Source organism: Elgaria multicarinata, chromosome 9 (genome assembly GCF_023053635.1).
Source record: "Elgaria multicarinata webbii isolate HBS135686 ecotype San Diego chromosome 9, rElgMul1.1.pri, whole genome shotgun sequence".
NCBI lineage: Eukaryota > Metazoa > Chordata > Lepidosauria > Squamata > Anguidae > Elgaria > Elgaria multicarinata.
The window spans coordinates 24,611,479-24,635,958 of NC_086179.1; the positions used below are offsets into that span (position 1 = coordinate 24,611,479).

Below are 24,480 nucleotides of genomic sequence, written 5' to 3' on the forward strand. Positions count from 1 at the left end.
GGCAGCAAAAGCCCAGCAAGCATAATACCCCAGACGGATTTGTCTGACATCTTGAGTTCTGAATGAGGATAGAGCCAATGCCTGGCACAAAACAGCAATGATCATTTCAAAGCTGTTTCGTAGTAGGATAGGTTCTTGCGATGGCAAAATGAACTAAACACCTTGCAGGTTTCAAAAGCAGTGTGTCAGGTGTGGGTGTGTGGAGGGGTAAGTTTAATAGTCAATGCATCTTCTTCCCAAATAATGCTGAAACATCAGCAAGACAAATTTGGGAGCCAGAGACTACCATTTCTCTTTCATTTACTGCATCTATTTCATGCATTTTTGATCAAATAGCTGTTTCTCGCCAGCTCTAGAGAGGGCCCTTTCATTTATGCCACCCTCATCTGTAGAAATCCCCTCCCCTAAAAAGCTGCCCTAGGGGCCAACTTGAATGCCAACTTCACATCTGGCAAAGTTTGTTTTGAGGAGTTACCTGGGTATTTCAGCATGTAATGTGCGCCTTAATTATGGGGTTCCCCCCCCCACGACTGGTTTGTTGAATGTTATGGCTTTGTTTTAATTGCTGCTCCTGCTGTTTTATTTGTATGTTGTATTTTACAGTGTGTTCTATATTTACTGTTTTTATTATTATTTTCATACACTGCCCTGAGAAATTTAACTGAGGCTTGGCACAGATGTTTCCTACACGAAAAAACAATCGAGTTTCTAAAAGCATCCCCTTGGAACATTTTGCAAAACTTCAAAGAGGATGCTAGCAGAAAAAAAAAGGGTCCGTTCTAGGGATGTGCTCCGCTCCGATTAGGAGCGTAGAAGCAGTAGCGGATTGGCCTGCTCCGCCTTACCCAGAGGCGGAGTAGGAGCGGACCGCGGACCCCCTAGAAGCAAGGCGAAGAGAAGCGCCCATTTTTTGGAGCTCCGAGTTCAGGCGGAGCGCTCCGGTCGCCATCTTGAAAACATTTTGCCATAGGATTGCATTGCGGCAAATAATCGCGCATAACTACGTTGTTTTTGAAGCTATCGTTCTGGAAATTCTTGTGCACAGAGAGTCGTGGATGGGGGTCATTTTGAGACCACTCTCACCTCTCTGCGTTGTCTGGGTCGCGGGCTATATTTTTTTGAAAATCGGGTCAACCGCGCGGCTCAAACTGCGTTTTCGGCTTTTCGCCCATAGGATTGCATTGAGGGAAAGAATCGGGGATAACTGGGGGGGGGGGTTAAGCTATCGTTCTGGAAATTCTTGTGCACAGAGAGTCATGGATGGGGGTCATTTTGAGACCACTCTCAACTTTCTGCATCGTACGGGTCGCGGGCTATATTTTTGTGAAAATCGGGTCAACCGCGCGGCTCAAACTGCGTTTTCGGCTTTTCGCCCATAGGATTGCATTGAGGGAAAGAATCGGGGATAACTGGGGGGGGGTTTAAGCTATCGTTCTGAAAATTCTTGTGCACAGAGAGTCGTGGATGGGGGTCATTTTGAGACCACTCTCAACTTTCTGCATCGTACGGGTCGCGGGCTAGACGTTTTTAAAAAATCGGCGGGAAAAATACCTTTTTCAAAGGGCTGAGGGGCAGAGTCAGCTCCCGGTCATGATGATCCCAAAGTTGGAGGAGGGCATAGGCAAAACAGGTAACTTGGGATTCTGGGAAACTTCTCTTTCTTCATCTGAACGGGCTTTTCCCCGTGTTTTTTAACACAGTAGCCCCACCAAATGCACAAACACAACCTGAAATCATATACTAAGCCAAGAATAAGAGATAGAAACACAGCACTGCTCCCCACCCTAACCTTGGGGAACAACTGAATCGATGTGGTGCAAGGGGATGAGCTCCCCTAGGGCATCTCATCGTGGACGTGCCCCCACTCTCTCCTGCACTGGAAGGCCATTAGAGCCTTCCAAAGAGAGTAAAACGGTGGAGCAATGCCTATCATGAGTTGAAGTGAATGGTCACTTTTCAGTGGTGGAGCAATGCCTGTTCTGAGTCGAAGTGAGCGTTTTACTTCTTCTCAGAGCTGTGGCTGTCAGTGTCTTGAACTGGCAGCTACTTCCCCCTCCCCCGGGCACGTCCCCCTATTGCTGGTAAAAGACAGATATAGCCTTTTAAAAAAAGTTCTTCTTGTTGTTTATTGAGCAACACTGCTGCTTTTAATTCCACCCCTCCTTTGTTTATTGATTGATTTATTCCATTTTATATGCATTACTGGCTTATCCTTGGCTCACTTCCTTATGCCCCCAGAAATGCCAGCTGCATGCCTGCCTGCCTTCCCTCCCTCCTCCCCTGCCCACCTCGCAGGGATGGTGTGTGTGGGGTGCCCGATTTTCAAAAATTCGCCAAAAATCAGGGGATGATGGGATTGCTTTGAAACATGGCATGCGTGTGTATATCCCCATGAGGTGTCATGGTGCCAAACATGAGGTTTCTAACTTGAACAGAAAAAAAGTTGTATAATTTTTTAGCTTTCAATGCAAGCCTATGGGGGGGGGAAACGGAGCTCCGGATCCGGATCCGGAGCTCCGGGCGGAGCGGAGCGGAAGTGGGCGGAGCGGGGGCGGGGCGGGGCGGCCCGATCCGGAAAATGGCGGATCTGCAAGTGAAGCGGAGCGGGGGGTCTGTGCACACCCCTAGTCCGTTCCCCACCTCCCACCCCTTGCTTTAAAAGAATACTCCTGGGACATCTGCTTCTCCACAGCCCCTTCCGACATTCAGTGCAGCTGCTGTGCAAACTGATGGCAGTGGTGTCTCCATCTGCTTTGCGTATGGGCTTCTTTGACAAACAGCACCTGGCTGCTGCTGCTGCTGGTGGTGATGGCAATGATGAGGTGGGGGTAGGGGACCTACTTGATGGGTTCCTGCCTCAATTCTGCTCTCAACCATTTGAGGAGGGACCCCGTAATTAAGGCACACATCATATGCTGAAATGCCCAGGAAACTCCTCAAAAACATCCTTTGCCAGATTTGAAGTTGGCATTCAAGTGACCCTGCTTTGAAAACTTGCCCTATCCCTATATACCATGGGTGGGGAACCTTAGGTCTGGGGCTGCATCCAGCCGTCCAGGGCCCACATCTCCAGATGGCAATAACCCCTTTTCCTGGCTCCACCCTTTTCACCCTACCATCAATCACTTGGTGGTTTCTCAGCTTTTGTGCCTTGTACAAGTTCATGAAGCACTTTGGATCCTAGCCATTTGCAAAGAATCTTCACACAAACATTATGTGTGATTTAGGGTATTCATGCACATGACAGGCAGGGGGACCTCACCAACTGCAGCCCCCTCTATCTATGCCACATCCCATCCCATTTTGAGGGGTTCCCTGACCCTCTCGGCAGTCTGAGGGTGTGATTTATACATCTGTTAAATGAATGAATGGATATGGAGGGAGAATGGCAGATGCCACCCCACATTAGAACATCTGGAGAACCTTCCATACATACAACAGCATGTGCAGAACGAAGAGCGAATCAGCAAAATTTGAGCTTGCCAAAGTTCTCCGAATTCCTCCTCAAAGCTCATTCTGACTGAATTCTAGAGCCAGATCTACACCGAGCAGGATATAACATTTTGAAAATGTTTTGAAAATGATATATGGAATGCATCCTGGGCATGAACAGTTGTCAAAACCATTATAAACCATTATAAAGCAGCAGAGTAGATCCTGCCTAGGGATGTTGCAGCCACTCAACTGGGTCTGGGAGTCTAGCGGACTCCCCCAGGCCCACCCCTGGACCCAGCTTGCTGGGCTGTGGCACATTTGTGGGCTGACTCTCCAAGCACCCTGTGGCTCAGTGACACCTGGCAGCCGTTCACCCACGTCCAGAGTTTCCATTGCGAGCAATAATAACAGCTCCGGAAATTGCATATTTTGCAAGTTTCAGGTTCATTTCCCCCCCCCCCATGAAAATCCATGCATATTGTGTGCATATTTTCCACTTGTACCCATCAATTGTGTGCATTTTTGAAACATATTCATTCTTCTGCCATTGATTAAAGCATATTTATATGGGTTCCCCCCCCCAAAAAAATGTACCCATTTTTATGCACATTTCCACCCAAATGTACCCATGTTGTCAAACTGATTTTCCCCCTCCTTTTTTTAAATTCTGCACGAATCACATCATAAGCCTGGAAATCTGAGTTTGTGTTCATTTGGGAAGGTGTGAATTGGGTAAAATCCTGATTTAAAAAAGGAACTGAAACAAATTTCTCATACATCCCTATTCAATAGGTCAGCTATTCCCAGTATGGAGAAGACCATGATGTGCCTGCCTGCCATATAGATATTAAAGACAATAAGTCTGTCCAAAAAAAGAAAAAAGAAAAGAAAAGAGAGGTGGTGTCCCTAATTGAGCATTAAGATGGTTGAGTGCAGAGGGATTCAAACCCAGACCTTTGAAGAGCTAAGTAGGAGGACGGCCTTCTCTGCTGTGGCACCCTGGCTGTGGAATGAGCTCCTAGAGAGATTTGACTGGCACCCATGTTATACTCTTTTCAACACTAGGGCCATTTCTACGCCTGCCTTATTTCCAGGGATCGTCCCACGATCATCCCTGTGCATCCAAATGACACACAGAGGATCCCGGGAGCAGGCAGGGATGATCCCTCCATTTTCCTGGGATAGTTCTTAGGTGTAGAAAGGGCCCAGGTGAAGACCTTTTTATTCTACCAGTATTTTAACAGTTTACTATCTTAGTCTTTTAACTTTGCTGTTTTAAATCTGTATTTTAAATCTGCATTTTAAATCTCTTTATTGCTGCTTGGTTTTATTTCTGGTTGTACTTTTATATTGTATTTTTATCTTGTGTTTTTATACTGTGGTTGAAGTTTTATATTGTAAACTGGATTTCATGGTCTTAATTTTTGTGAAGCAGCCAGAGAGCTTCGGCTATTGGGTGGTGTAGAAATCCAATAAATAAACCAATATGCTGCACTTGGGCTGGATCTTGGGGTGAAGCCCAGCATCCCACAGCTCACCCCCTTCCCCAATGATCACCCATGGCAAACAGTCCCAGTGTTAGCACTTGGGTCAACATTAGAATTAAGTAGTCTTCCAGGGCTGTTGCTGAACACACTGCAACATCCCGTGTTGCTTCTTAGTTTTAAAAACATTTTAGTCATGGCTGGCTGGCAGGGCATGCACATCGATACAGATGCTTTAAAATATATATGATCCTTTTTCTGCACTAAGAGGGCGAAAACATGTTTCACATCAGGGCAGGAGAAGCAAACCGCGTTTTATTCTGGCAAGCATGATGGTGCTGTGAATTTAAGTGAGTTTGAAATGAGAAAATGCACATATTCAGAGTATTTCTTCTTCATTTTAACTGGGTTAGCAAACGCTTTGTTTTCTCACTCTAACTTAGCAGGAATATAGAAAGCACATTTGTAAATCATAGACTGACCATGGGGTGGTATTTCACAACCGATGCGATTCACATGGTCATCTAAGGGGGGGGAAGTGCTCTAGTCAGGGGGCAAAATTACTTAACTTCACAATTGCTTGGATGGACAAATGTGTCATATTTGGTTTCTTCTATACTTGATTAAAAACAACAACACAACACACAGAGAAAGCTCAACTTTGTCTTGAATATGGAGAGACTTGCGAATTTGGGTAAATTCTTATCAAAACCAGACTGAAATGTAATTCTCACCCATCTCTAGGGAAGAGCTTCCATGCCATAACATGTGACTTCTAGACACATTGTATAACAAACAAGTAGCAATGGTAAGAACAGACCACGGAACAACGGACTGGTTTAAGATTGGGAAAGGATTACGGCGGGGTTGTATACTCTCACCTTACCTATTCAACCTTACCTTGTATGCAGAACACATCATGCGACGTGCTGGGCTTGACGAATCCAAGGCTGGAGTTAAAATCGCAGGAAGAAACATTAACAATCTCAGATATGCAGATGACACCACAATGATGGCTGAAAGCAAGGAGGAGCTGAGGAGCCTTATGACAAAGGTGAAAGAAGAAAGTGCAAAAGCTGGGTTGCAGTTAAACCTCAAAAAAACCAAGATTATGGCAACCAGCTTGATTGATAACTGGCAAACAGAGGGAGAAAACATGGAGGTAGTGACAGACTTTGTATTTCTGGGCGCAAAGATTACTGCAGAAACTGACTGCAGCCAGGAAATCAGAAGACATTTACTTCTTGGGAGGAGAGCAATGACAAATCTCGATAAAATAGTTAAGAGCAGAGACACCACACTGATAACAAATTTCCGCATAGTTAAAGCAATGGTATTCCCCGTAGTAACCTATGGCTGCGAGAGCTGGACCATAAGGAAAGCTGAGCGAAGGAAGATAGATGCTTTTGAACTGGGGTATTGAAGGAAAGTTCTGAGAGTGCCGTGGACTGCAAGAAGATCAAACCAGTCCATACTCCAGGAAATAAAGCCAGACTGCTCACTTGAGGGAATGGTATTAAAGGCAAAACTGAAGTACTTTGGCCACATAATGAGAAGACAGGATACCCTGGAGAAGAGGCTGATGCTAGGGAAAGTGGAAGGCAAAAGGAAGAGGGGCCGACCAAGGGCAAGATGGATGGATGATATTCTGGAGGTGACAGACTTGACCTTGGGGGGGCTAGGGGGGGCGACTGCCGACAGAAAGCTCTGGCGTGGGCTGGTCCATGAAGTCACAAAGAGTCAGAAGCGACTGAACGAATAAACAACAAAAAAGTCTTAACACTTTTTGTGTTTAAAACATTATCAAGACTGCAAGTGTGTGGGTGAAAGATTCTATATGGTGTTTTTTTAAAAAAAGTTTCTCCTACATTCTTCAGGTAGGCTGGAAAAGCCATTGACAGCAGGAGGTGACTGTGGGGATTTTTTCTTCCTGAAGGCAACGTTCCCGGAGCAGAGCTGAAGTATTTATTTAAAATATATGCTTATTTTCTTGATAGCTGAAAACAGTCTAGGGGCTTCTTGAGATGGTATCTCACCAAGGATTGCAAAGTCAAATTCCACATTCCCTTTGATAAGGCAGCCTTGGCTTCCTTGCCTGTTGTGGCATGTTTATGCAAGAGAATAATTGAAAATGCAGAGTTTATTTCATGGTACAGGTTGTATGTTTTCAGTCTTTCCCCGCATCAATCTTTTCTGCATTTATTAGTTCTTCTTTTCTTGGCAGCAAAGGCAGGCCAGAATTTTATGAGATGTAGTTTCTGAGGCCAACTGGCAATGAAGAATTCTCATCCCTCTAGCATTAGGGGAAAAAAAGAATTTCCATCCATAGTGTTGAGATGTAGAGTTCAGGCCAAAGAATAGCAAACAAAGAACCAAAGAACATCAAGTTCCTTTCTATGAAGAGCTGCTGGGTTCATTCTTTAAGGTGGAGCCCAGATTCACTGCTAACTCTCCAGAATGGCCCTACTTACAACTAGTGATGAGTGATCTACCTTCCATTCATAGAATCATAGAATCATAGAATAGCAGAGTTGGAAGGGGCCTACAAGGGCATCGAGTCCAACCCCCTGCTCAATGCAGGAATCCACCCTAAAGCATCCCTGACAGATGGTTGTCCATCCCTGACAGATGGTTGTCAGGCCTGGGCCCACCAAATTATCTCCCTCAATGAAAACAGTGTGCATTTTTTTCATTCCAAATTTTGACATTGGATCCTGCCTGACTCCTAATGAGATGCCATTTGGTTCCAAAGAGGATCTGAATGCCTTCCCTACAACCCTGAAATACCCTGATCCTATAGTGAGCTCTGAAATTCTTTCTCAAACCTTCCTGGCAGCAGAGTAGAGAAATCTTGATGCAAGACCTCTTTCCTCCCTTGTGCAAGACCTCCTTCCTCCTTTGTGCAAGACCTCCTTTCCCCCTGCTGCCTAGAATTGTGCCTTGGCAGCATCCAGGTACCAGGGACTCAGTTGCCTTGGGAAAATTAATTTCCCAGTACCCCTGGTACCTGGAACTCTGCCATTGCAGCACCAGGGAGAGCGGAAAAGAGCCACATTACCTCCGGTTGTAATCCAAACCAAATAATTAGTGGTGGAGTGGATATGGATCCCATTTCTTAAGGCAAGTAACTTTTACAAGCTGGATAAAATTCTGAACCAGGTAATTATGAATTTTGGCAACATCACCATGACTAGGGATGTATGACATGCGAGCACGCCCTGTTTGAAGCTTTGATCGTGAGTGCAAATCAGAGCAAGTGCCTGCCATAAATATTACTAAATTGTTGAAGACATGCTTGCATTTGTTTAGTTCCCAATTCCCGGTTCGATTTGTCCAAATTTCCTAATTTGCACAAATTTCCTCCATGGACTGAATCAGCCCCAGTTTAGTCTATGGACAAAAGCTGCACCGATTTGGGGGAACACACACACCTATCCTGTTTTATCACTGCTTGATTTGTGCGAGTTTCCCATTCACACAGAGCAGGCAGCAATCACAAATGTGGACAAGAATCCGGCACAGAGATAACCTGTATGTTCTTTTACCATGTGTTTAATTTAGTGGGTAGAAGGAACCTGGGGCGGGTGCAAGAGGGTTTTCCAGTCAGGGATGGGCTTTTGCCCCCTCCCAGCTCTCATGCACTCAGCCTTGCAAAACAGCCCCTTAAGGAAAGGAGCAGAGATATGTCTCCGTTGATTTGCTTAGGCAGCTGCAGTGAAGAGCTGTCCTCGGAAAAGCTGGGGTAGGGGACAAAGCCCCCTCCTTCATGGAAGACCCTTCAGGTCAGAGGGTGCACTGCGCCTTTGCTCCCACTCCCTGATTTCCTGGTGCAGTGCTTCCAAACAGCCCCATAGGAAAAGAAGCACGTGTGTCTCCATCACTTTACCTAGGCAACTACACTGAAAACACTAGAGGGAAGGAAGGACGTATTGCTTGATTTGGCTTTCGGACAGACAGGGCAAAAAGGGAAAGAGGAATTGAAAGGTCCTTCTTGGATGTGTGGGGGGAACTAATATCCAGCATCAGCAATGGTGGTTGTGTGAGGGGAGATAACTCTCCCACCAGGAAGTGGGATCAAAACTAGGGCTCTGCACAGCCCCCCCCCCCCGATTCACCTCGGAGGCTGTTTCAGGGCCTCCAAAACACCCTTGATTTGACTTGGGGTGCTTTGGGGCTGGGCCGCCTCACTTTGGAATCTGGGGAGGGAAAGGAGGGAGGGAAGAGGAGGGAAGAGGAGGTGAGTCCAATGGACCGGGTTTGGCATTGCCCTGGCTTTCCCATGCCGGCGGGCAGTAGGTGCAGCCCACCCCCTCACATTAGCCCAAGGCACCCCAAGGCGCTTCAGAGCTGATCTGCTTCACATCAAGGTGCCTCAGGTCAACCCAGTAATGGCTCATATGTGGGCCAAGGTAGGCCAAATCAATCTGCCTTGACTCAGCTTTGGGGGCTCGGTCTGAGGTGGTGCACAGCCCTAATGGAAATCTCACCACTCTTAACGTTGCTCCCTCAACCTGCCAAAATGGCATCCCAACTTCGCAACCTGCAAACAGGGTGGTGAACCTGAGCAGGCATTTTCTCTCATTTTCAGTTGGGAGGGGTATTTTTCTATTATAATATCAGAAATATTGCAATTCTTGTAAGATTTTTCTAAATGAAAAACGGGAAGGCAGATTCCTTTCGCCACACAACCAGCAATTTAAAAAGGACCAGAATTGTCAAAACATTGTGTATTGCAACAGAGTGATGACATTCACACATTACAAATACATTCTGGTTCTTAAACAAATGGGTATTATGGCTTATTTTTTTTAATGATGATTTCCCCCCCCCCCCCTTGCTGCTTTGCTATGCATTCGCAGAGTATAATTTGCAGAGAAGAACATTATGGAACAGAAAGCCACTGTTGTCTTCACTTTTCTATTCTTTGCCCTTCGCATCTGCAAAATGAGAATTACAATACTGGCCTCCCTCTCAGGATTATTATAACATTAATGAGCTAATGCAGGAGTAGGCAGCCTTTCGGCAATTTGAGAAACTCTCCTGGTTGCCATCCAAAATGGCTGCCATGGGAGGTGTGGCAAAGGACAAGTAACTTGACTAAAAGACTATATACTAGGGCTGTGATCTGCTGCTCTTCGGGTCGGAGAAGCAGCAGCGAAGCGGGGTGCTCTGCCTCCGTTACAGGCAAAGGAGAAGCGGATTGGGGGGCTAGCGGAGCACAGCAAAGAGACGCAACCACAAGCGGAGCTCTCCTCTTTTCGTGAAGTGCTCCACCCACCGTTTTGGATATTTTCCCCATAGGATTGCATTGCGGAAAAGATTAGCGGATAACTTTTTTGTTTTTCAAGCTACCTCCTTGAAACTAGCTGTGCTTAGAAGGTGGTGAGTGGGGGTCATTTGTGCCTATTTTCAGCAATTTGTGTGCTGCGGTTTGCTTGCTATAATTTTTTTAAAAAAATAGGGTAAAAAAAGCAGGAGGGGGTACCTTTTTTTGAAGCGCTGAGAGGCAGATTCAAATCCCAGTCATGATCACCTGATGAAGCATCCTCCAATCCCAAAGTTGGGGGGAGGATAAGCAAAACGGGATACTTAGTAACTTGGGATACTGGGAAACTTTTCTTTCTTAGTCTCTGAACGGACTTTTCCCAGTGTTTTTTGAAACAGTAACCCCACCAAATGGACAAACACAACCTGAAATCATATACTAAGCAAATAAATAACAGATAGGAAACACAGCGCTGCTACCCACCCTAACCTTGGTGAACAACTGAATAGATGTGGTGCAAGGGGATGAGGTCCCCTAGGGCATGTGGACGTGCCCAGTGCACACTCCTGCCCTTGGAGGGTCATCAGAACCCTCCAAAGATTAACCAGTGGAAGAAGCTACTATGCCTGTCATGAGTTGTAAGTTAGCTTCTTAAAGACTGGGCCCTAGACAGGGCCAGTCAAATGGGCACAGTTCCCCCTCCCACTGGGCACATCCACTTTCCTCTTACTGGTAAAAGACAGACATAGCCTTTATTATTATTATTGTTGTTGTTGTTGTTGTTGTTGTTGTTGTTTATTCAGCAACACTGATGCTTTTAATTCCACCCCATTGTGTTTATTTATTTATTTATTACATTTATACACCCCATAGCCCAAGCTCTACTGGCTTTCCCTCTTCAGTGAAGTCAGGCAGGCTTTCATTGTGGTTCAACTCCTTATTGTTGTTGTGGTTGTTATTATTATTATTACTATTAATATTAATATTAGTACTGCTATTATTAACATTATTAAAGGCTGTGATCACAGTGCAGTCAATCAACTCTGAAGCAAGGATCACAAAACTTTACTCTTATCCTCCTAGTCCCTTAGTTATGGGATGCAAAAGAAAAGGCATCTCTCTGTGCTGTTCCCGCCTCACAGGGATCGTTTGCATTACTGGCTTTGAAACAATCCTTGGCTCACTTCGTTGTGCCCCCAGAAATGTCTGCTGCATGCCTGCCTTCCCACCTCTGCCTGGGTGCTGTTGTGGTGGGGCATCTGCTGGGACTGACTTCCCCATAGATCTTTGGCATCTCTGCCTGCCTCTCCGCCCGCCTGGTGCCTGGGAGATGTAATACATGATGGGCTTTGTGGTTCAACCCCACAAGCCTCTGGCATGCCTGCTCCCAGTGCTACCTGTCCTCTTCTGTGCCCGTCTCTCAGGGATGGTTTGTGTGTGTCTTGCTTTGACTCAGGGAAGGTATCTTTCCATGTGATAAAAGGCAGCTGCATTGCACGCTCTTGGTGTGTGGGTGGGTGGGTGGGTGCACGCATTTTTGGAAGTGTTTCACCTGAGATGAAGATCCTTATTTAGAAAAAAAATCTTGATTCCCCCAAATCATCTGTGCTATTGATTGCTATGGGCAAGCAGTTTACAATGGATCCCTATGGGCATGTATAGTTTCCTTATGGGCATACTGTCCTTGGTGGGGGATTTTTCATATATTTCCCAAAAATCAGTGGAGGCTTGGATTAACTTCGAACTGGGCATGAAGGTGGATACATTGTTGAGTTCTCATGCTGCCGATTTTGAGGTTCCTAACATGAAAACTGATGGAGTTCTAGAAAGGGGTGTGAATTGGGGTGAGTTAAAAGGAGAAAAAACCTCCAAAAATCAGAGGATGATGGGAATTGTTTGAAACTTGCCATGAATGTGGATCTAGATGGCATCTGTGAGGGTGCCCACGTCTACATTTGTATCTGTAAAAACGTTGGAGTAAATCCCATTTCTGAAAATGGGGTGTCGGATTTTCAAAATTTTCCCCCAAATCAAGGGAGGCTCGGATTTCCTTCTAACTGGGCTTGAAGGTGGATATATGGATAAGCTCTCATGGTGCTGATTTTAAGGTTTCTAACATTAATAGAAAAAAAATTATAGGCATTTGGATTTTAATGCAAGTCTATGGGGGGGGGGGGAAACAAAGCTCCGATTCGGATCCGGAGCTCCACAGCGAAGCGGAGCAGACTACTGGCGGAGCGGAGCGGACCCGATCCGGAAGTTGTGGATCGGGATCCGAAGCGGATCGGGGGGTCCGTGCACAGACCTACTGTATACAAGGCAGCGGTGGGGGTCCAAGTTTTACTCCATTGCTATTATGGGTTTGAAAAATAATTTTGTATTGGTGCGATACCACAAGAATGGATGCATACATACACAAATATTAATAAGGGGTTTGGGAGGGTGGCCATATGGAAAGGAGGACAGGGCTCCTGTATCGTTAACAGTTGTATAGAAAAGAGACTTTCAGCAGGTATCATTTGTATGCATGCAGCACCTTGTGAAATTCCCTCTTCATCACAACAGATAATGCTGCAGGAGCCCTGCCCTCTTGACCAGATACAAAAGAGGTCATCCTAGCTGTGGCTATTGGGCAGTAGAGAAATGAAATGTATAAATAAATAAAATTACGTGTTCTGAAGTCTTTCTTTATTAGCTCTCCCTTGTTTTTTCTGCCCTTTAGCAATCCTTATCCCTGCGTAGAGACTGCAGAACAATTTCTGTCGTTCCCATATGCTGTTCTAGAGCAAAATAGACTGCCTTTTCATTCCCCTATTGACAGGCCAAAAGACCTGCTTATTTAGGATGCTGTGCTGATAAACAAGTAAGTAGCAGTGATGGCGCTCAGGCCACACACTAATCTATCCACTGACAAAACATCCCTTATCAGAGAAGCCTGTGCGCTTTCTCCGCCTCACTCTGGCCCCAAAGGCTGCCAAGCCTCCAAACTGGCAGCACGAACCGCTGCTACAATAACAGGAGAGCAGCAAACTGAGCAAACTGGAAAATCAGAGCTGCGGGGTGTTCCTGGGATCCTGTGAGCATTCAGGTTGAGAGGCAGCCAGGTTGGACTCTGGGGTGCAGAAGGAGTCCAGGCTAAGGCATTGTCGCTTTTTAAAATCTCCAGCTTTGAAAAGAAAAGAAAAAAAGACAGCATTTTCTAAATACATGCAAGGTAGGAAATATCACAATGGTTTGAAAACTCAACAGGAGCAAGCTTCTGATAGTGGGATAGGGGTGGATTTTAAAGGGCAGGAATCGTAGAATTGTGTTGCAAGGGATCACAAGGACCATCTAGTCCAACCCTCTACAATGTGCAGGAAAACCATCCATGAAAGGTGGCTTCCCAGCCTCTTGCTGCATAGTAATGACTCAAAGAGATTCTATAGATATGCCCCAAGGAGAGGCCAAAACTGAAGGCAGATGTTTTCATAGACTCATAGAATAGTAGAGTTGGAAGGGTCCTATAAGGCCATTGAGTCCAACCCCCCGCTCATGTATGGTTTTCCTGCACGTTGATCCTCTTCCTCCCTCCTTCCCTCCCTCTCTCTCTCTATCTCTCTCTGCTTCCTCACACAAGTGAAATAAGGTACACTTGTAACTGACCACTCATGGAAGTTCAGGGGTCCTTTTGACAGCAAGGTTAACCTCCTGCAAGTCTCCCGCACCTTTCCCTGGTAGTTTCATTCTTTAAAAAAACCCTGGATATGCCGATTCTACTGAAATATCTTGGGATTTCCTACAATGTGCAGGACAAAACTTCCAAATAGAGGACAGACCTTTGGAAGCTCTTAGAATAGAAGTCTATCCTCTGTGAAAGAGGTCAGTCAATGGTCATAGAATAGTAAATTGGCAAAGAATAGCTTAGTGGTTATTATGATGGGCTGGGGAGACATCTCTGATCAGCCATGGTGACCATAGGGTCACCTTGGGCCAGTCAATGAGGATAAAATGGGGTCCCCCACACCCACGTTTTCTGTTTTTTTGTAAATTGCCCTGGTTGTTACTAGAAAGGTGACATAGAAACACAATCCATCAATGTAGAATTTTTATTTTCCCAGTATTTTAACACTTAATTTTTAACTTAAATTTAAATTTTACTGTTTTAACTCTGTATTTTAATTTTATATCAATTTTGCTGCGTGGTTTTTATTTTGGTTGTGCTTTTTATATTGTATTGTGTATTTGTGCTTTTAACCTGTTGGTTGTCTTACTATGATTTTAATTTTTGTGAACCGCCCAGAGAGCTTCGGCTATTGGGAGGTATAGAAATGTAATAAATAAATAAATAAATAAATAAATAAATAAATAAAATGTATTCCACCTTGAGCAAAATGGAGGAATGGATGCATCAGTCAACTTGATGTTATGGCAGATGATGCTCTACTCCTCGTCTGAAAAAGGAAAGTCCCAGAGCTGTGCTCCCCTGTGTTTGATCTCCACTACACCATCATCCCCACTACATCACTGCTCACTACAAGCAGTGGGAATGTACACAGATGGCTTTCCTTTCCTTGCCACATCCTCCCAGGAAGATGTTGCTGTTGGTGATGATGATGATGGACAAGAAGACCTGCTCTTGTCTCCCTCCTCAGCACAGCAGTCCTGAGCTTTGTATAAAGCAGAGGTGCAGAACCTCAGGCTTGGGGGCCAAATCTGGCACTCCAAGGGACCCAATCTGGCCCTCTGACATGCCTCCCTCCCCTGGGCCCACAACCTTTTCCCCAAATTACTGATGGCTTAGTGGTTTCCAGGATTTTTGCAGTTGTTTCCCCATTCTAAAAGGTTGGAATGTCCCTCCTAGGGCTTAGTTACTGCCTGCGAGGGGCTTAAGCTAAAAGATCCCAGTGCTTCTGGCCTTGCTTCTTTTGCTTTTGGCCCTACGCATCACTGGAATGTGTCCCCCCCCTCCCCTGACAGCTTATCTGACAGGGAATTTGACCTTCATGCTTAAACGGGATACCCCCCGCCTTAAAGTTACAACACATCACTTAGGCAGTACCCTTGTTGTACAAATTGGGTTGGCTCCATAACCGTCCCAAATGAGTTTGGATTTTCATGAATCCAACCCACAGATTTTGCAACAGACTGGCTTTTCTCCTGTCAAGCAAAGTCTGCAGAGTTGCAGAACATTTTCCTAACCTTCAGGAATTTTGCTCAAATTTCAACTTGGAAGAAAGGCAATTAACAAAAAAAAAAACCAGCCAAAAATGTGCATTTTCCCCATTGGCTAAAGTGTGCAAATGCACATTTTGGTGTTTTACAGCACAGGCCAGGCCCCCATGTTCCATAACTCAACCCCCCTAAGACAGGTCATGGTTTCTGGGTGGTTGCTTAACTATAACAACAACCGGGTTCAGATGACATGACAACCCATGAGCAGGATTTGGGTTACACAATGGGCACCTGCCACATGCCACAAACCACAGTGGCTTATTTAAAGTCACTGTGACTGAAATGCTCATGCAAGACCGGCCACTGTGTCCAACTCTGACTGCTCAGTAAGTTTGCTTCAAGACTTCACTGTATCAATCCAGGCGCTAGTGGTTATATAAATGCAAATAGCATTTTTTCCCCTCTGTGGAGAAAATGGTTGCCAGAGAGACTGCTCAGCAATGAGATCTTTCATACTACGGGCAATTGATTTCCTTTCAAAGCTTCCCCTGTTTAGGGTTAAAGCACCATTCCTCAGAAGGAGTGCAAAATACTAGGTGCTCTTGTGGATGGGTGGGGAGTGCTTCTTGGATCTTATAACAGGATTCTGCTTATGAAGCTGGACATCTGGAATTGTTTCTTCTAAGGAGAACAATGCCAGGCACACAAGAGCATTTCCTTCAGGGCCAAGATTTCTTTTTGAGACTTCCTTGCTCTTTGAAGCTTGAGCCGGCTTGACCTGTGTAAAGTCAAAATGTCCCTAGAAGTTGCTTTTGTGAACTGAAACACAGACTGACAGCCACTGAAGGATTTCTCCTTGGTCTTAGGGTGAGCATTAGCCCAGTGCTATGGAGGCATTCTCAGGTGAAGAGCATTCACAAGCATGAAAAGTGGCAGAAATTTTGTATTGCCATTGATTTGTTTGGAGGCTGGGAATGGAAGGTGGCAGCTTAAAGAGTGTGGATGGAGTCACATATATACACACAGAAGTATCTTCCCCACCCCACTCACTGACTGGGTTTGCACAAAATGCTAACCCACACTCACTGGTTGAGTGTTGGTTGTTGTAGAACTGTGGGTTGGTTGTTGAACCAAGGGTTACCATGATCCAAACCCCAAACTGAAGTGGGACGATTTGGACCACTTCAGTCCAAATCTGAATTTGTACCAGATTGAGCATAAGCAGCCAGAAGATATTTGGATCACATCCAGATTTGGCCGAGGTGGTTCAGGACTGATTTGGAAATGCTAAATTCAGGGCCGGGGCAGTGGTGCACAGCCCTAGTCTGAACCCCCAACATTTTCTGCAGGGTGGCTTGTTAACCATGCAGTATGGCTTATTTTTCTCAAACAAGCCACCTTGAGAACCCATCGTCTGTTCCTGGATTGTTCAGGGTGGCTAACAAGCCACATTGCCTGGTTAACAACAAATCCCCCTCCACATGCATTCATTCATTCATCATTCATTCATTCATTCATTCATTCATTCATTCATTTAATAGAATTTAAAAAAACCTGGACCCTATGATTACCAGGAGACAGAGTGATATGGGATAAAACTACAATCAAAACTAAGTAAAAAAAAATCTATGCATCATTAAACACACACACACACAGGAAGAAGAACATTCAATACAATAAAAGTTTAGTGTGACACTAAAGAGCAACATCTAATATTAAACACCATTAAATGCCCAATGGAACAGGCCACTTAAACATGATCACCCCATCTGAATATCTTAAAGGGGATCTACATAAGAAGATATCAAATTTATATTGCAGGGAATAATTAATATTCATTTAAAAAGTGAAGGGAACACTGTGGAACCAGACTGCAGGTGCTCTGGGAACATTCATTATTATGGTTCCTATTAAGTTTTGGAATGGTTGGTGGCCATCCTGACAGAGTGGGGGGGTGGGGCGGGAACAGATAAATATACAAAAGATAGTTCTGTCATGGCAATTAGTCATGATAGCTCAGACAGCAATCTCCATTTTCAGGGGAAGGTCACCATTACCTATCATATGCTATGGACTAGTGACTTCAATTAGGTATTGCTAACATATTCTTTATTTTTTAGAAAAATGCTAGGCTGCCTTTCTTCTTCATGGATACTAGGGCGATAAACAATAAGCATGACTAAAACTTGACACCAAACATTATACCCAGGGTTATAATGTCAGTATCTGCCATACCACTATGTGGCTGATATTCCAAAGTCAGGGCCAAACACAGAAAAGGACCTTTAAAGGATGAACTATTTAGCCATAGAGAGATATGAAATACCGAGGCCATTTTTACTAGGGGTGTGCACGGACCCCCCGCTCCGCTTCACTTGCAGATCCGCCATTTTCCGGATCGGGCCGCTCCACCCCGCCCCCGCTCCGCCCACTTCCGCTCCGCTCCGCCCGGAGCTCCGGATCCGGATCCGGAGCTCCGTTTCCCCCCCCCATAGGCTTGCATTGAAAGCTAAAAAATTATACAACTTTTTTTCTGTTCAAATTAGAAACCTCATGTTTGGCACCATGACACCTCATGGGGATATACACACGCATGCCAAGTTTCAAAGCAATCCCATCATCCCCTGATTTTTGGCGAATTTTTGAAAATCGGGCACCCCACACACAACATCCCTGCGAGGTGGGCAGGGGAGGAGGGAGGGAAGGCAGGCAGGCATGCAGCTGGCATTTCTGGGGGCATAAGGAAGTGAGCCAAGGATAAGCCAGTAATGCATATAAAATGGAATAAATCAATCAATAAACAAAGGAGGGGTGGAATTAAAAGCAGCAGTGTTGCTCAATAAACAGCAAGAAGAATTTTTTTAAAAAGGCTATATCTGTCTTTTACCAGCAATAGGGGGACGTGCCCGGGGGAGGGGGAAGTAGCTGCCAGTTCAAGACACTGACAGCCACCAACAGCTCCGAGAAGAAGTAAAACGCTCACTTCGACTCAGAACAGGCATTGCTCCACCACTGAAAAGTGACCATTCACTTCACTTTAATTTTTGTGAACCGCCCAGAGAGCTTCGGCTATTGGGCGGTATAAAAATGTAATAAATAAATAAATAAATAATAAATAAATAAATAAACTCATGATAGGCATTGCTCCACCGTTTTACTCTCTTTGGAAGGCTCTATGGCCTTCCAGTGCAGGAGAGAGTGGGGGCACGTCCACGATGAGATGCCCTAGGGGAGCTCATCCCCTTGCACCACATCGATTCAGTTGTTCACCAAGGTTAGCATGGGGAGCAGTGCTGTGTTTCTATCTCTTATTCTTGGCTTAGTATATGATTTCAGGTTGTGTTTGTGCATTTGGTGGGGCTACTGTGTTAAAAAACACGGGGAAAAGCCCGTTCAGATGAAGAAAGAGAAGTTTCCCAGAATCCCAAGTTACCTGTTTTGCCTATGCCCTCCTCCAACTTTGGGATCATCATGACCGGGAGCTGACTCTGCCCCTCAGCCCTTTGAAAAAGGTATTTTTCCCGCCGATTTTTTAAAAACTTCTAGCCCGCGACCCGTACGATGCAGAAAGTTGAGAGTGGTCTCAAAATGACCCCCATCCACGACTCTCTGTGCACAAGAATTTTCAGAATGATAGCTTAAACCCCCCCAGTTATCCCCGATTCTTTCCCTCAATGCAATCCTATGGGCGAAAAGCCGAAAACGCAGTTTGAGCCGTGCGGTTGACCCGATTTTCACAAAAACATTGCACGTGAACCACAGCACGCAGAAAGTTGAGAGTAGTCTCAAAATGACCCCCATCCACGACTCTCTGTGCACAAGAATTTTCAGAACGATATCTTAAACCCCCCCCCCCAGTTATCCCCGATTCTTTCCCTCAATGCAATCCTATGGGCGAAAAGCCGAAACGCAGTTTGAGCCGCGCGGTTGACCCGATTTTCAAAAAAATATAGCACGCGACACGGACAACGCAGAGAGGTGAGAGTGGTCTCAAAATGACCCCCATCCACGACTCTCTGAGCACAAGAATTTCCAGAGCGATAGCTTCAAAAACAACGTAGTTATGCGCGATTATTTGCCGCAATGCAATCCTATGGTGAAATGTTTTCAAGATGGCGACCGGAGCGCTCCGCCTGAACTCGGAGCTCCAAAAAATGGTCGCTTCTCTTCGCCTTGCTTCTAGGGGGTCCACGGTCCGCTCCTACTCCGCCTCTGGGTAAGGCGGAGCAGGCCAATCCGCTACTGCTTCTACGCTCCTAATCGGAGCGGAGCACATCCCTAATTTTTACGCATTCTTACCCATCTTTGTGGGTATCTTCAGGAAGATTTTCAAGGACCAAGATACCTTTTCTGAGAACATTTATTCAAGATTTAACAGGAGGGAGCCCTCTTTTCAATAGTGCCCTCTTGAGACACTCTAAGGTGTTTACAGAAACCTTTCCAAGAAACCTCGGGCATAGCTGGAAAACCAATATACTTACATCCTTTCATGCAAGGCTGGTGTCTTATGTCAAACTGTTGTTTTGTTTAGAAATGTCAGCTGTCATCAATATTTCAATAGAAGAAATCGGAGAGGCTTTACATCAGTTGATACAGGGCAGAGCAGTTCTGGCAGCTTTTACCATTTAAACCTAGAAACCATGGAATGCCACACCAAGTTGGCTGTCCCTAACTGAACAGTCATGGGGTAGCTGATCACTCCTGCAGACAGGGTGCTTGACTAGATGGGCTTCTGGCCAAACCCAACAAGGTTTTTAGACACTGAAATTTGTTTTGCATAGAGAACTGCATTCAAATATGAATGCTGCTTAATAACTAACCCCAACAACAGCTGTTTTGGGCAGGTGGCTAAACAGATAATCAAATCATAGAATAGTAGAATTGAAAGGGGCTTATAAGGCTATCGAGTCTAACCCCATGCTCAATGCAGGAATCCACCTTAAAGTGTACATGACAGATGAATGCCTCTAGTGTGGGAGAGCCCATGACCTCCCTACATCATTAGTTCCATTGTCGTACTGCTCTAACAGTCAGAAAGTTTTTCCTGATGTCCAGCCAGAATCTGGCTTCCTGTAACTTGAGCCCTTTATTCAGTGTCCTGCACTCTGGGATGATCGAGAAGAGATCCTGGAACTCCTCTGTGTGACACCCTTTCAAGTACTTGGAGTGCTATCATGTCTTCCCTCAGTCTTCTCAGGTTTCAGGCATCATACATTTATTATTTATTTATTTATTAATTATTTATTATTATTTATTTATTTATTTATTTATTTATTTATTCTATACCGCCCAATAGCCGGAGCTCTCTGGGTGGTTCACACATTATAATTTATTCTGCTTCATCTAAAGATATATAGATGCCTTACCTATCCTCCCTGTACACACCCTCCCCGCAATCTAATCTACATTCAATGTCAGCCCTAATAGTTTCTCAAATGATGTACCTTAAAACAGATGATAAACAGCAATATCTGGAACAATGTGGAAATGTAATCTCTCCAATGGCTATTTTAGTTGTCCCCACTCCCACCCACCCCGGGGACAAATGTGTGAGTGTGAATCAAGAGGATTCTCTTCTCTGGCCCATAGGATTATCTCAAGAATTAATTGGACAAAATCCACTATGAATAATTCCAATTCATTTCAGCATGAAGGGCACATGAGATGGTCAAACACTATCTATCTATCTATCTATCTATCTATCTATCTATCTATCTATCTGTATTTACTTATTTATATACTTGAGATCCAGAATTTCATTTTGGGATTTTAAAATGTCAGTTTTTAATCCAATTTCTGTGCCTCTAACTTTAATTTTGATACAAAAAATAGTAATACCTACACTAATTGAATATGCTGATTGCTCACCGGATTCGATCACTTTAAAAGGGACTAGGCAAATTCATGAAGGATATGTTCACCAGTGGCTAGCCATTAGGGGTGTGCTCTCCACTCCAGAAAGATCAGATAACCGCAAATGTCCACAGAGCATTCAATCTTCCAGAGCAGAAATTGGCCGCTTCTAAACCCATTGAATAATTTCCGAGCAGAGACGCGGCCAATTGGTGCTTCTAACATCTCCGTAATTATTCAACCAGTGTGTATGTGTGTGTGTGTGTGTGTGGTGTCTAATTGAAAACCTCCCAATAAAGAATATGGGGTGATCGGGGGGGTAATTTTGATAATTGATATTGACATCTGTGGCTAACCAATTAGGAATTGCCTGTCTGTGACTGTGTTCTGTTCTCCTCTAATCACAGTGTGTGGGGGAGGGATTGCCAATCATTTTTCTCGCAGTCTTTCGTTCTGTGCACTCATTGCGGTGCTTGGTCTTGTGGCATTCAGTCAGAGAAAGAGAGGAAAGTGAGATAGTGTGTATGTTGTAAAATAAGATAATGTTATTGAATTTATTTAGGAGAGAGAGAGAGAGAGAGAGAGAGAGAGAGAGAGAGAGAGAGAGAGAGAGAGAGAGAGAGAGAGAGAGGAGAGATCTATGAGATCTTCTGTTGGGTTGCAGAGAGATGACTGAGAGGGACCTGTTTTTCATTCGTTTCACCCACTTTTCTTTGAATTGTTCCTTCAAATATTATTTTAAGTCCACTCAAGCCGTGTGTGTGTGTGTGTGTGTGTGTGTGTTCTGTTCTTTAACTGAAAAAAATGAGTGACAACAGCATCCTGCCTGACCAGGAGCTGCTGCAGCGGGAGGATGACACAGCGGCCACCACCGCTTTTGCCCCGGAGCAGAAGAAAGGCGCTTCCGTGATCTTGGATGTGAGTTCCCCCCCCCCCCCCGCTTCCAGGCAGCCTGGTGGAGAGGCGCCCTCCCTCCTCACTCGCAGTAGACCGGGCCTTTTTCCAGAGGCAAAGAGAGGTCTGCCCTCCCAGCTCATGCTTCCCTGGAGCACCTGCACATCACTCCATTTGTTTATAATGTCGTTTTTCAGTTGAATGATTATGTTTCTTTCATTCCTATACTGCCCCATAGCTGAAGCTCTCTAGCTGGTTAGGCTACACATGATGTTTTTCTTTGATCCAATTCAACTAAAAATGGTACATTCTGTGAACATTTGGCCCCACGACCAGATTTTATTACAGGGTATCTAGGTTTGCCTTTTTCCAGGTGGGTTTGTCTTTGATGTCCTTTATTTCTCTCCTTCTTTGCCCATATTTAGTCCATCACCAAGTGATGTTGTTTCTTCCTTTATGACTTCACAAAAATACCATCTTCCTGTCTGCCCCTTCGGCAAAAATCCTTGTCCATTGTCTGGTCCTATTTCACCTTGACTATTTAAATGTTCTTTCTTCTCTCTGGTCTTCTTTTGCTAAAGAGGGGCTTAGGGGTGGGATTGGCACTACAGCTTTAGTTTCATAGTTGGAGAGCCAGTGTGGTGTAGTGGCTAGAGTGCTGGACTGGGAGTCAGTAGATTTTGGTTCTAGTCCCCACTCGGCCATGGAAGCTCACTGGGTGACTTTGGGCCAGTCACAGACTCTCAGCCCAACCTACCTCACAGGGTGGTTGTTGTAAGGATAAAATGGAGAGGAGGATTATGTACACCACCTCAGGTTCCTTGGAGGAAAAAAAGGCAGGATATAAATAAATAAATGAAAAAAATGAAAAAAAATTGGAGGCAGAACAAGAAACCTCTGGAACAAACATACTTTCACGTTTACCACAAGTTAAGGGAAATGTGTTCAGGTCAGGAAGCACATACAAAGCATTATGGACTAGAGCCTTAAATTGTTTTATTAAAAGTTGTAAATTACAACCAAGTTAGTGATTTCAGTGCAGGTACAGTCAGGGGATGGAGACCTACTCTTGCTATTATAAAACATAAAAAGGGGGTGGGGGAGTTCGGTCTGTTTGACCCACAAAGTGGCCCCTCTGCACAGCATATGAACGGACCATTAGGACATTATAGAACCTTCATAGAATACATCTTGGGAGTTCCGTGTAGGTTACAAACCCTGCCCTTAGCATGCAGAGCCAGGCCTAAAAACATTGGACTCAGAGAGGTAAAGGGGAATTCGGAATGGATCTATGCTTTCCAATATACAATAGCGCTCATGTACTAAATGACATTACTGCCTTTTATTGAAGACTTCTACAAATGCTGTTAAGGAGTATACATTTAAAATGCTAAGCAGCCTCCCCCAAACTGGTGCTCTCCAGGGGCTTTGGACTACAACTCCTATTGTCCCAGCCAGCATGCTGGTTATACTGATGGTAGCTATAATCTAAGACATCCAGAAGACCCCAGGTTGGGAGAGGCTGTACTAGAGTAAAAAAATAAAAAAGAAGAAGAAAGTGGATGAATTTGTATGTTTATTTCTTCCTATTGTACAATTAAGCTATAAATAACTTCTGGATAAAATGCCTAGGTGTCAATGAAACGTGTTAACAGATTACATTCGAGGAAGTCCGATTCCTGTCCTGTGCAGCCCAGAACAGCATCCCTATTCCAGCGTCTTCTCCTGTTTCTTGCCTTCTTTTTTCTTTTTCTTGGGTTCTGTGTACAGAAAAATAACAATGACAGTGTCAGAACTGCAAGGGATACAGGGCCAGCTCCAGAGGGGGGCAAGCAGGGCCCCAAAACCAGTCGACTGCCCACCACCCTAACAGGGCTACACCATTTCTACTTTGCACAGAATATCAAAGAACATCATGTGTAGTCTAACCAGCTAGAGAGCTTCAGCTATGGAGCAGTATAGGAATGAAAGAAACATAATCATAATCATTTGGATGCCCTGTTTCTTCCAAGTTAGGGATGGATGGACTGAGGGTGCCCAAGACCCCCACCCCACCCCCAGAGCCAACACTGATCAGAAGTACAGTCTAGTGAAAGAATAAGAAGTTTTTTTAGTGGAGTTGTTCAAAACTCACATTGGGTTAGTGGCTGCCATTGTAGATTCAGACAACACACTAAGCCTTGGTTAGGCTGCTAACCCTTTTGCAACAAGTGGTTAGTGAGTGTGTTTAAAACATGATCATGTAGCCACCATGGTTAGGAATGGTTCACATGGCATGCTAAATTGTGTTCCACACAACAGGCTAAACTATAATGTTTAATTCAACATGCTTAACCTTCATGGTTTAGTGTGTTGTGTCAACAGGATCAATATCTCCTTCCAAAGGGCATGTTA

General features: G+C 44.8%; 1 protein-coding gene across 1 annotated transcript in view; it reads right to left on the bottom strand.

Annotated features, from left to right (window-relative positions):
- Window positions 1-23,066: 23,066 nt before the first annotated feature.
- Window positions 23,067-24,480, bottom strand: part of PTN (pleiotrophin) — a 116,724-nt gene continuing 115,310 nt past the window's right edge. Inside the window, exon 5 of the mRNA XM_063135047.1 lies at window positions 23,067-23,846. Within this exon, the coding sequence (XP_062991117.1) occupies window positions 23,794-23,846 (53 nt within the window). The 3' untranslated portion in view covers window positions 23,067-23,793. The remainder of the gene's footprint in view (window positions 23,847-24,480) is intronic.